The sequence below is a fragment of the Athene cunicularia genome, assembly GCF_003259725.1.
Source record: "Athene cunicularia isolate RWA chromosome 4 unlocalized genomic scaffold, athCun1 chr4_part2, whole genome shotgun sequence".
In the NCBI taxonomy this organism is placed as follows: Eukaryota; Metazoa; Chordata; class Aves; order Strigiformes; family Strigidae; genus Athene; species Athene cunicularia.
In genome coordinates, this window is record NW_020799099.1 from 12483779 (window position 1) to 12497418 (window position 13640).

At 41.7% G+C, this 13640-nt stretch overlaps 1 protein-coding gene across 25 annotated transcripts in view; it reads left to right on the forward strand.

The window, feature by feature from the left end:
* Positions 1-13640, forward strand: part of ADGRL3 (adhesion G protein-coupled receptor L3) — a 528954-nt gene that overhangs the window by 423780 nt on the left and 91534 nt on the right. For 23 of the 25 annotated variants that reach the window (XM_026847580.1, XM_026847556.1, XM_026847565.1 and 20 more), the window contains 3 exons: positions 426-529; positions 7278-7463; positions 11263-11301. In XM_026847580.1, coding sequence (XP_026703381.1) covers positions 426-529; positions 7278-7463; positions 11263-11301 — 329 coding nt within the window. The remainder of the gene's footprint in view (positions 1-425; positions 530-7277; positions 7464-11262; positions 11302-13640) is intronic. The other 2 variants (XM_026847569.1, XM_026847574.1) reach the window with 1 other exon arrangement.

The following is a 13640-nucleotide window of genomic DNA, read 5'->3' on the forward strand; positions in this document are numbered from 1 at the left end:
TTCAAAGAAGCAAAATCTTCATAAAGAAGCAAGAAAGTCGAGGTGCAGTGTCTGATCCTGGGGCAGAGGGGTGGTGGGGCAGAGCATTTGAGGTGCTAGCTCAGTGTTTGAGATCCAGCTTTGATTTCTTAGTCCCTGGCAGCTTTCCTGCCTGGCCTTAGGCAAAGCCCTCTGTAGTCTCTGGCGAGATGGAGATACCCCTGAACTGCCTCATGGGTCTTTCATGTTTTAGGGCCCCTAAGCACTAAGATGACGGGAGACCAGGAACTGAGATGACTCGGAAGAGTCCTGCTGAGGTGCTGAACACTAATAAGCTCCCAAGCTTTGCACGAGATGTCCATCACTGTGAAATGAAGCCTGTGACATGGGGTCCTGGGGGCAAAATGCAACCAATAACACTGAACACAGCGGCATTCCTCTTCCAGGTGTTGCAACTTTCCGGTGTCTTGCACCAGATGGGATGTGGGAGCCCCAGGGACCTGATCTCAGCAACTGCTCTTCTCCCTGGATAAACCACATCACTCAGAAGGTAAAACTGTTCATTTGTTTTGACCACACCAAGTCTGAGAACTGTCTTCCTGATCTCCCTGGTTGTTTTCACAACAAGGAACCCAAAGTGACCCAACAGTCACGCATAAAGCAGGAGCTATGCATAGTAGCCAGGAATTACAAGGAAAAATCAAGACAGTAAAAATCTGATGGAAATTAAGGCAAAGAGGGTGAGGGAAAGGCAAAGGAGAGGGATTGGAGAGTAGAAGTAAACTAGAGTGAATGACAGTTCTTGTCTGTAGGAAGAAAAAGAGGAAGAGGGAGGTGGAGGTGGGTGGACATTTGGAAAATACCGACTTACTGCAAAAGGAAACTTTCCCTTTCACGCATCCCCAAGGATTTTCTCATGCCACGCAAGCACAGGATAAACCCTGTAGCTGAGAAATCTTTACCAAAGAAGGGCAGGCTCAATATGATTTGTTTGCATTGCACTTCTGACTTTCTGTTTTTAACTTCTGCCCAAATTGTAAAAGAACTGATGAAGTAGAAAACAATGCTGCAGTAATGCGTATCTTTTGACTCTCAAGTCCCTTGATGAATGTTTTGTAGCACTCCATCATTTGTCAGTGTTAAAAGTGCATTAACATGTGGCAATAGAAGTTCAAGACAAGCAGAGCTTATTTGGTAGCAATATGTTGAACATTTTTGTTATTAATGCACAGTGGTGCTTTCAGCTGATTTCATTACAAACAGAGACCAGATGTGTGTTTACGCCATAGACTCTGTGGTCTGAATCCTTATTATAGCAATTTGTGGGGATTTATTCACTCCTTTAGCCTGAGTGAGCAAGTCCCAACGTTACGGGCTAGCTGTGCTGCTGCACAGTCACAACACTGAACTTCTAGATAGCCAGTGCTCACTGGTGAAACAGATGGGGTGACCCTACAGACAAGACTGTTTTTCTCTTCCCTGTCCCCCCATCCTAACTGAGGCTCAACAACCTGCAAATCACTAGCATGTACACCTCTGATCATCCCTGTCTCACTTCATCTTACTTATTTAGACCTCATCACACTTACTTAGACCTGTCCCTCCCCAAAACCAGGGAAGACATCAATTATCGTGGGGCTGCTGTGACGTGATGCAGCCATTACAAAGCCTGTGGTCCTTCTGTCCTGTGCGGGAGGGTGGGCAGCTCTCCTGCCATACACTCAGCTAGCTGATTAATAAAGACTGCCTTTGTTGGCATTAGCAGCTGTGCAGCTCTTGTTTTATGACCTATGTACTTATCCTGGAGGGGTTAATATTACTTACTCTAGCCATAATTCACCCAGGCAGCTGGGAGACCTCTTGCTGATCAGTGAAGATGGCTAGGCCGTTAACCATTAGCAGACAGAAATAATAGCCTGCACTGATGAAATCTCCATTAAGGTTAGGCTTATTTTATTTGAAAACCCAGCTATCATTTGAGTAACAAATGATCCCCATTTAATTTGTTACATGCTTTCAAAGCAGGCTAAAATTGAAGAGCCAGGTTTTCAGAAGTGCCCAGCAGGTTACAATTGGGACTGATAATTTTTTTTACTATTTTTATATTTTTGGAGGAATTAGTTATGTTCAGCTTTGGGAACCTTCCACCAGTCACTGGAAAGGCTAGGGGGATCTAACAAATTACTCTGGATCTAAACTTTTGATGTCTGAGTGGGAACCCAGAAGGATCTTGGGATATATGGCCCAACATCTATGGAAAGCTGCTAAGAAACATCAAGACTTCCCGGGAGTGACTTTTGAGGGGAAGGCCCTGCCAGGCTTGCTAGAGGCTAATGTTGGGGTTTGCATTCAATAAGATCCTCACAGCAAACACAGTTTTAAATTACTTATGAAATAATTGGTAGCCACTTGGCTTCCCTGCCCAAGCAAGAGGCAGGGAAATCATCATTGTGCTTAGAGATGGAGACTGATTTATCTATAAATCAGGCACTGATTTATCACATACCTGCTGTGGACAGGACACTTTCCTGCCCCAAGCCTGCAGATTTCCTGCAGCACCTCTCTAAAGCTGAAAAAGGAGCCTTCCTCCTCCAAACCAAGCCAGCTTTTCTTCTTGCTGTGGTGGTGGGCAGCTAGAGGAAGCAGTAAGCCAACTATGCCAAGAGGACAGGGGGTGGTCGCACCCTGCAGCTCAGCTATCCTGAGTCCCCAGCGCTTGAGTCCTCCTTGGCCACCCATCTCACAGCATCCGCAGCTGCAGCACAGCTTACAAACTGGGTAGAAACTCTTCTTTGGCAGCCAGGGTTCATACCTGCTCAGCGTGTCTTCATTCCTAATCTGCTTTGTCTCCCCAAAATCCTCTCTTCTGTCATTTGCTCAGTCCAAGCTGCTCAGAAAGAAGGGTGATGGGTCCCCTGGAGGGATTTCAGCTAAGCCAGTGAGGACGGTAGGGAAATGCTGTGCTTGCTTTCACGTCTCTGTAGTGAAGTAAGGATTATTACTTGCTTCTTTTCTTTCTCCTGCTGTGCTCAGACCATACATTGGGTGTTTGCCTGCTTGCATCATGGTATTAGGTTTTACAACCCTCTATTAGCTTCCATTAGAGTTATTGTGCTTGATGGAAGATCAGAACAAATGTCTGCTTCAGCAATTCATTGGCCTCCTGACATTTACTTTAACTTTATTGTTGGTGCCTACCATGCCCTCGTAACGTAGCAGGAGAATAAACTTGCCAGTGCGATTGAATTATGCACTGCTACCTGGGTTATTTCCAGAGTCAAGTAGTAAAAGGAAGCAAAAAGGTCAGCTTGGATACATTGCATTGTCCTGATCCTGAGGTCATACATTCAGTCTCAGCCTGTTTGTTTTACCTCTTGCTTTCATCAGTGCCGTCCTTGGTGCAGTGTGTGACTTGCCTGAAAATATCTTTTCCTCACCACAGTTTTAAGCTGTGGGTGCTTCCTGGGAGGAAAGGCACCACTACACTTGGGTTCATGCCTCTGAAAGAAGGGGGGCGTTTTTTGTAGCAGAATAGAAAGCGTTGTGTCCTTCATGAATGCATGAAAAGCTTCTAACTGTAAATCTAAAGCACATGCCATCCGTGTTCGTACTGTCCTCCTGAACTGTCTAGATGATATAGTCACAAAGAGCAGATAAACCTTAGTGTTCAGAGTACTTTCATCAGGTCTTGTAGATCTGCTTAGGTGTGTCTGGCAGAGGGAGTGGGGTTTTGTGGAGGACATCACCACATCATTCTCTCCATTGCAGTCCTGATGATACCACAATGAAATCCTGCATCTGGGTTGCTTCTGAGAGTAAGTTTTCAGAGTGCCGTGTACTGGATGGAACAGGTGCTATGGCTGGCATATTATTAAAGGGACATTACGTGTGGTTTCAGTTGTTTGAATACCATAGTTTCAAAACCACTTTTTCAGTCTCCTCCAGCTCTTCTGTATTGCATGGAGAATAACAATCCAACTCCGTTGGATAACCAGTGTTTATAACTAGTCAGTTATATCCTTAGTTATGTCATCCGATAAAAGAAGAAAGCAAAGTTGAATGGAATGAGATGTTCATCCTCCAAAGAAAAAAGAGGATGGTAGATATGCTCTGGCTCTTTTCTGTGAATGCACACATATATAATAAAACCTTTGTCAGGGAAACAAAATGGCCATGAAGGTTTCTCAGTGTCAGAAGTTAGCCCACAGCCCCTATTTCAGCCTTGCTACCTGACTGTTGGCAGCTGATGGTGCCCAATGAAACCTGTCACATGTTTGTCCCCCCAGAAAATAACATGAGCTCCATGACCTTTTCAGCTGACTGGTCCATATGTATGTCACTGTTTTTAAAAAGCCTGGCCCAATCTTTCATACCATCTTTTTCTTTTTTATATCAGTCAGCCTCGGGCTGCAGGAGAATATGTTTGCCTTTATGACCACTGGTGTTTCATCACATTAGCTCCCTTCCCAGCATACTTTCTTATTTCTTCTGAATTTTCTTTCCTAAATACTTCTTTTCTACAGTTTCTCTCATTTTTATTCTACTGTCCTCTTCTGCAGTCGGTTCCCTCTGAGGAAGGTGGGGCTGAAGCAGAAAGAGATGCTGCAGGAGGGTCATTGTTCTTCTCTTCCAGACAAAGCTCCCAGCTTCTATTCCTTGGTGTATATGAAAGAGGCAGAACTATATACCATGCCCAACAACTATTATTTCACAGTCTTTTCAGTCATGAGAAGATATAAGATAGGCCTGGAATATTCCGCCAACATTTAGGACTGATAACACAAGTTGGGTTTTACGGGACTGTATAGGAGACACTTCAATTTCAGTGGAAAATGCTCAAAAGAATTGGAGAAATTAGCATTAACATGTCATATGGCCATCGTTTTGGATACCTCTCACATTATGCACTCAAGCAGGATGGAAAGAGTCTCAACACTGTTGTAGTGACTTGTAGCTGCATTTTCTGGGTGACAATGAATAGGTTTGGAAATGAGCATCAGTGCTAGGAAGTAGCTTCATCACTTGTCAACCAGACATGTTTTCCCAAGGGAGTAGCATATCTGTGCTTTCAGGAAACCTGGGTACATGAAATGAGTTTGGGTAAATACTTCTGTGTCTCAGGAGCTCACAGATTTTGAGCTATAATGTGCCTTTTCTTGGGCATTTCTTCCATTGTTGACTATTTTGGGACATTTATTTGGTCACACTAGAATTCCTCCAGTTTGCAGTTTGTAGGATCAGTCCTTCCGTAAAAGGTAAAGGATTTATTGGTGACCAGCCCTGCACCACTCTTGCAGACAGGTAGAAACAACGGCAGCCTGCAGAATGCAACAGGAGGCTTATTACAGGGAAAGAAAACTCTTGGGGTTTACTTTTGTAACAGCTGAGCACTTTGCTTGTGAGTACGTCACTTTGCACAGGTGTATAGTCCAAGAGAAAACGTACTCATTGAGTATTGAGTAGTGAGGTTTTTTTCTAATGTATGTGTAAAAAATTCTTGCATTCCTGCAATTTTCTGCAAGGCTTACAGAAACACTATATGTCATGATAATCGCCAGCAATGAGCTCCAGGAAAATGTTGAAATTTATTTCTTTATGTAAAGGGATTTGATGCAGTCATTCTCCTGGGTGGCAACAGAAGAGGTCAAAATTCAGCCTCTATGCTGATGCTTGACTTTCTTAGCTGCTTAGGAGAGCAGTGAGAATAGGATCTGGTTTCTATGGCATTAGCCTTGTGTGTAACAAGGAAGAAATAATTCAATTTCTGAATATATGTTATCATTGCTCTAATGGGAAGAACAGCACATTATCTCCTTTATTTATCTTATCTATATCATCATATGCTTTAATTCTCTGAAGATGAGCATAGAACATCTTCAGTTAAATTTCATTAAATCAGATGGGCTGTTGCTGTCAAATTGATGGAAGTAAGTTATTCATTTATAACTCAGCTAATTGATTTACAGAGAGGTAGAAGCTCAATCTTTCCCTAGAATCTCGCTTTTATAATATGCACCAGAAATTGAGGGAACAAGAGAAATATCTGATTTCTAACTCTTGGAAGATAAGACAATTGGATATTTCTTATGAAGAACCCATCAGAGTTGGTCACTGAGCCTGACAGAGAAGTGAGAGCTTCATTTAAATATCATCCTCTGTAATTTCTCTTTATCCCTGGCATATTCCCCATAGATATGCATTCCAGATCACAGAGTGGTATATAACACACACACACAAAAAAAAGACCAGCAACCTACAATAGTATTTTAGAGTATTTTAGTAGTGGGCTACCTGTAGAAAGGAGATGGGGCAGTCTGCCCTGTTCCCAATCCCCATGGGCATAGAAGAGGAAAGGGGTTCCAGACAGGGAGAGCAAAGCAGACAAAGAAAGGGGGAAAAGCCACAGAAAGAAAGAAAGAGTTTCCCAAATAATTACACAGTGAATTTCGCTGCAGGTGATTAGCAAGTTTTATGGCTCAACTAGACAATAGAAGTCTTTTAATGGAAGATTCAGCCAAGCAACCTACTTGGTTTTTCCCTTCCAGTGGGCCTCTTCTTGAAGCTTTAAGCCTTTTGCTTCTGAGCTAACATGCTTTTATGTGCTGGGAATCACTAGCCTTGTTACAGATGTAGTGGTTAGTGTGGTAAGAAACATGTCTCCTGCATGCAAATGCTAAGTGGTAAATTAGCACGTCATTATTAATCCACATGATGGGAATTGTGAATTCATCTGGGTTATGTCATCTATTTTTGTTACTTGTACAAGGAACATTTTCACACAAGAGTTGTAACAAAAATTATCTCTTCACTATCAAATAATCTGGAATCAGAAACTGTTCTTTCTTGACAGGAGAGATTATTTACGTGTTGGGTTTTTTTTCAAGTAGCATAGATAAAACAATGGGACAAGCTAACTGATGCCCTCCCTAGCATGGGCATCCAATGGAAAGCAATGTCATCTTTGGTTGCATCTGCTGTGGTGCAGCTGCCCCTCAATTCCAGCAGTGCCCTGGAAGATCAGAAATTGTTGTGCTGAAGCCAATGTGGTGACCATAGCTGGAAAACCCCCTTGCATTTAAACCATACTCAAAACACTGTACATGATCAAGCCACGAAGACTCATGCTGTAGTTTTCTTCCTGGGAACTTCTCTTCCTCTCTTCTTTTCTTCCCCTTTTCTTCTCTCCTCTTCTTCTTGTGGGCAGTTGACTCACTTAACACTGTTGGGGCTGGAAGGGACTGGAGTAACATCATACTAATAGCCAGTGACAACCTTTTCCACTGTTTTCTCAATTGCAGATGAAATCGGGGGAGATGGCTGCCAACATTGCTCGGGAGCTTGCAGAGCACACAAAAAACCACTTGTATGCCGGTGACATTGCGTACTCTGTGTCCGCCATGGTCCAGCTGGTGAACTTGCTTGATGTGCAGCTCCGAAACCTGACTCCAGGCGGGAAAGACAGTGCTGCACGCAGCTTAAATAAGGTAAAAACAAAGGGGCTTGGGAAGGGACAGAAGGCTGAAGAAGGGTTTGGCTCTCCCTGGAGATCTGTTATAAATGTCTTTCTGAAGGACTGCCATTTTAGGGCAGTGATTCTTTTGTAGTAGACAAGAGTATCTGGCAGTTTTTCGTTTACAGAGTGTTTTATTCTGCTGAGAAACGAAACAGTTGTAAATGCCAAGTGTACTATTGGTGCTGGGAAATGTATACCCTTAGATGTGTAGATATATGAACTCCAGGTACTTCACTGTGGTCTCAGCTCTCACAGCTCAGTATGAGAATAACTCAGGTGATGCCACAACAATTATTTTGGACTTGTGCCAACGTGAATGAGACCAGATTTTTTTCCAGTGCTGTATAGGTGAAATACCATGTAATGTGATCCAGAAAATCTGAATATTTAAAGCCCCAAAAGACAGAGAGATCTGTATTTTGATTTTTTTCATCTTGTAACATTACAAGATGCTGATGTGAAGGTCAAATAAACACTTATATGCATGAATATAAACAAATAAAAGCAGACAGAAACATTTATTTACACTGGAGATACATTTACCAAAAGCAGATAAGATACCATTTCTTATTTACACTTAAGGTCTTCAGGATGATTTAGTATTAAGAGGGCCTTTTTAGTGATGACCTGTGACTTAGCCCAGAAGCACCTTACTGCATGATAATAGTGTGGTTTCAGTGCCCCCCGACTGATAAGAATTATTAGTCCTTTCATCATTTCCAGAATTAAGTGGAATTACTATATATTAAAGGTGCTAGAAATTGCCAGTCGTGGGAGGAAATACAGGCTGTAGAGTCTGTAAGGATACATTTAAAGTTGAGTGTTTCCTTGGTCCAAGGCCCCCTTCATCACTGAATCTCATGTTAACTCATGGGATAGGACTTATATAGGATTCAGACAGTGAATTGTGCAGGCCTGTTCATCAGAACAAAGAGCAGCTGAACCCTGTGGCTATGAGCACGTGGTTATATTGGCCATCCAGTTAAAATAAGACACAGAATTTTGTTCTCAGCTGCATAGTTGGCGCTGACAGCCCTGGCATCCATGTAAGTGAGAACAGAACTTGGTCCCAAGGTTATACGGGGAATAAATGATCCCAGCTAAGCCTGAAATTTCTTGTGTGTCTTCTGAAGAGAAATGCTTTTCAGAGAAGTAACATTGTCTTTTTTTCTTGTAAGTTATTATTGTAGATTTATGTTGTTTTAAATGCAGAGGGCTTCTGGATTGTTTAAGATTACAGTCGCATGGGAATTGAAGTCCTGCATCTCATGTGCTTTGCATGTGCTGTGAATTGGGTTATGCTGATGCTTTTAATTAGTGCTGCTTCCAGCTATTTTATAACAGTGTAGGTAATAATTGTATTAACTGTTACATCGGCATAACATTATTTGTTATAATCATACCATGGTTCTTTGTTTGAAATGATGGTGATGTCTGACAATATCAGGTAAAACCAGCAATTAATGTCACCTACTAACGGGATTCATGGTTGTAGTCTGCTTGCTTTTCTGAATGTGCCCTAGCCACACCCAACATTTTTTCACTTCAGCTTTGCAAGCACTTATTTTTCATCTTTTTATATCCCACCTTCTGAGATTTGTTTCAATTACATTAAATGGGATTGTGTCGCAGGGGCAGGTATGAGTTACCAAGGGGAGGGGAAAACTGGGGAAGCAGAGCTCCTCAGCTCGGCTGTCACTCCTGGGGTCCCCCTTGCAGGTTTTCCCCCCCCTGCCATCAGCTTTGCACAAGCAGCTCATACAAATCAATTGCACTGCTCATTAAAATTCTGGACCGCTTGGAGTCCTGCAAAACAGCGATGCGAGTCAGTGATCCAAATGACAGGCTCGATAATTTACTTGCTCTCATTCCCCACTTAATTCTTTAGAAGAGCAACTGCTCTGTGTTCATTTAAGAATGCATGAATTCAACTTGGAAGTAGTATTGGGCAAACAAAAGGCAGCAGAGTTACTGCTCCATTTTCCCCTTCACTGATCAAGAGTATTTAAAAAAAAAAAAAAAAAAAGGGGGGGGGGAAATAATTTGCAAAGAGTTTTGTTTAGTGCTGTTTAGTCAGAAAGAAGAAATAAAGTAAGAACTAACCATTAAATATTCTTTTAATCATTAAAGGAAATGTGCTGGGGATCTGAAAGCAATCACCTGTGCTGTTTTATACTGGGGTTTTTTTTACAAGCTGATGTACGATGAATTGAAATAAACTAGCATAATCAGAATTTTTTAAAGCCATCATCTTTCAGGAGCCACTTTCCTGTCACTGAAAGCTTTATGCTTTCCACTGGATCAGGCTTAATTAAGGTAATAATTGTTCTATTGAAGACTGGCAAGACCCCCATGTGGATAGCTCTGTAATTTTTAGCAAGGCTTTCTTTGATCTCCATTTGTTTCTGTAAAGTCTTCATACTGGCCAAGTTTACCCAGAGGAAGATTTCTACTGTTACAAATTGATGAATTAGAAATTGAAATTAGTCATTGCATGATACCTGGGTGTATTTTGTTTATTTCAGAGCCTCAAAACTCTTGGGGACAAATTTGGCTCTCAGCTGTACTAATGGGATTGCACTGCTGTGAGTTGAGAGCGCAAGTTATCCCGAATCTCTATTGATGTGCAATTTCCAACCCAGGCACATCAGCAAAAACAAACCCGCCCAAGCCAGTCGCTCTGAGCAGCCTGATTTTGTGAGGTTTAGTTGCACCTATGCAGAGCTTATGAATTCTAGCTTCCTGCTGCAGACTGCTTGCAAAGCCCCAGGAAGATAAAGAAGTGCCTGTTTCAATGTCATGACACACTAAATTGCAGTTATCAGACAGGAGGCATGCAAGTGCATATCAAAGTACAGTCCTAAATGTAGGTCCTGTGGAAAAGGTGGGTTTTTTTGTGAGGAGCTATTCAGCATACAAAGTATTTAGGCCCAGGAATTACAAAGGAAAGCACAACTTGGTGTGAGAGGACTAGAAAATGTGTTCCCGGAGAAACAGTGTAATCCAAAGGGCAGAAAATGGCCTCCACTGGAAATATTACATTGGTACCCATTTCATTGTTACACCCTCTTCAATGACCCTTTACGCTATCAGGAGCCCTGGCCAATGCTCTCTCCTTCAATGCTGTGTGTTATCACACTCGACATTTGCCCAAGCTGCCTTTAAGGAAGCTCACAGCATTGAAGCTAGAGTGCTGTAGGTTTTGCCTTGAGCCAGAGACCTGAGCAGGTGTATTAGGATGGGTCTGTACAGGTCCATCCTGTATCAGAATGCAGTTCAGTATACATCTTGCTCCCTGGAACTGATTCTGCTCATCCAAAGCTTGGTTATACCTCACTGTGCCATCAGCACTGTCTGACTGCAGAGCCCACGCTCCTCTTATGTAAATAACCATCAGCTCCATCCTTTCCAGCCTTGGTGATGTGAAAATATCATGTATGATCTCCAAGCTGTAAGAAAAACATCGTCTCTTGAACATCTCTACTTGACTTCAGTGTCTTCTACCATCTAACAGTTTCTCTTGCAAAGTTGCCAGTCTGTGCTTTACTTCACTGAAAAAGGACTAACTCATATTTCTGGAGGCAGTCCTTCCAGCCCTCCACTGCTGCCTAACTCGCATACTTCCTTTGGTTTGGTTGGTTTTCAGGACCTGTTTAAGAAATAAATGAGATTTTTTTCATAGGCATTTTCTTCAATTTTTTTTTTCCCTTGTTCTGTCACTAACTTGTTTTTTCTATTCCGTCTTTAATCTGCTGTCTTTATGGACTCAGCTTCAGAAAAGGGAGCGCTCTTGCAGGGCCTATGTCCAGGTATTTCTTGTGTTTTTAATACCCGTGTCCACTTGTTTGACTGAATGACTGTGAAGTGGGTCTTGTCTCTGTGAATAATATGATTATTACCATCTTTGTGGCAGCAAGTTCTAAGGTTAAGGTTACAGGATAATAATTTCATTTTTCATCTTCCCTCACCTGCTCAGTTGCCGTCAGACTTGACAAAAATTTGGGGCAAAATCTCTAGACTAGAAAGTGGGAAAAAACACAGTGGAGATCTGACAATACTCATCCGGCCATCAGAATAAGCAAAACAGTATAGGTGTGTGCAAGTAAAGAGTGTAAAACTGCTGCTCATGGAGGTGTCTACAGATCAGCTGGGTTTTGCTTATGACATGTCACTCATATAATTTCCTTAGTTTTCTTTCTTCTCCTCTTACACTTGCAAATTTAGAAACAATTCAAAATGGCAACACTCGGCATGAGGGAGGAGGTAGGATCGTATTGAAATGCAGAGTATCCTCACAGAGGGATGTAGGAAGGAGAAGAGTGCTGCAAACTAAATATAGGATTAAGAACATAATGTCCCATAAAGTTCACCCAGCTGTGGCCTGACTTTTTAGGGCTTACATTGTGTTTTACAAAGTCAAGCCCCAGCTTTTTGGAAAGACCTGCTTGTAGGCTTTTCAAGAGTGGGGCCTCGGGTTGTGTTATTTATCCTGTCACCTTGCCTAATAGCATTTGCTCCAGTGACTTTTATATATATCTGTTTGTATACTATGGATGAGTTAATTCTGCTTTAAGAAATGTAAACATTTTACCTTCTAATTTCTGTCTTGTGCTTATGAACATTGATGTACTTATGGGTGGTTGATCATTATTTATAACTGTATGTTTAACATGCAGAGGTGTAAAAATGAACCCCTTGTTTCTGGAGGGGTCTGTCTATACCTGAATTTTCCTGCAAAATTCAGCTTCTTGCAGTCAGTATTGACTTCATCTTGTGAGCACATATTTCATTTAGCATGTGGGATTAGATGGTTTAGATTTCTAGGACGTTAAAAATAAAACAGTATCTCTCTCTGCTGGTAGGCTGTCTGTCTTCCCTTTGGACATGATCATGAGAGAAAGTCACCTTATCACTTCCATATACATTAATGGATAAAGTTGAATTGTGGAGTTACACATCCCTTTTCTGGAGTGACTTCTCTTAAGATCCCGGAGAAAGTAACTGGCATCTGAAGGAATTTAGAAAATTTATAGTGCAACACTCACTCCCAAGCTAGCTGTCTTGTCTACTGGTACCACTGAAAATGTGGTGAGGCTGGTCCTGTTGGGGACCCTGGAAGCTACCTAACCCATAGTATTCCCTTCTACTAGCTGCACGGACATACTCTGCAGAATTGATGCATACTCCTGGTATTGTTGTCTTCTTTCAAACAGTAGTGAATAGTGAATTTAATATACTTTACAGGAAGCTTGGCTTTGTTAGAATATATCCTGAATGTTCTGCACAGTTTTCAGTTTACCCTTAATTTCAAGGACTTCTTCCCTTTCACTTGGAAAGGCTACTTGTGTGCTTAAACATTAATCATACACCTGCTTCTTTAGTAGACGAAAACTGATGAAAGCTCATTGCCTGAGCTGTTTAGTTTAAATATGGACAAAGCTGGTAAATATATTGAAGAGGACAGTCCTGTAATGGAGGGCTCAAAGAATGAATTAGATGACCTAATTGAACCTTTCCAGCTCTGCTTTGTATTGTATGGAAGTAAAGTAATGTATCTGGACATATTCTCATACAGTATGTTTCCATTTGGAAAATGTAGCTAAAGTCATCAAAAAATCTTGTGAGAGAGAATTTGTCTCTAATTGCAATTAAATGTGATGGCAGATATTCCTGTTACAGGCCACCTATCCTTTACCAGTCAGTGAAATGTCTGGGCTGGCTAAGGCAATTTAGCAGAGATTTTTGGACAAATCGTAAATGGTGAAATACTGGAAGTGAAGTCAATGGAAAAAGAGAAGTCTTTGGGAAATACGCCACTGATGTTAGAGAAATAGAGTTTTCAATGTTATTGACATGATCTCCTTGTGCTGATCCCATTATTGTGAAGACCATCCATGGCTGAATTCTGCTCACAAGGCTGGAAGTGTACCTTCAGTCCTGTGTTCCCTAGATGAAGGAAAGTACAGTACAAAGTCCATGTGAGAGATGTCCAGCAATTGTAAATATCAAAAGTGCAATTGAGAAAAGGTGACTTTTGGGGAGGAGGCATGTGACTTGAGAAGACAATAATCACTAAAATCAGTGTTACTGTTTTCTTTGGGCTGATAAATTTCAGTAGTCACGACAGAGCCCCTGTAATGATTGGGGT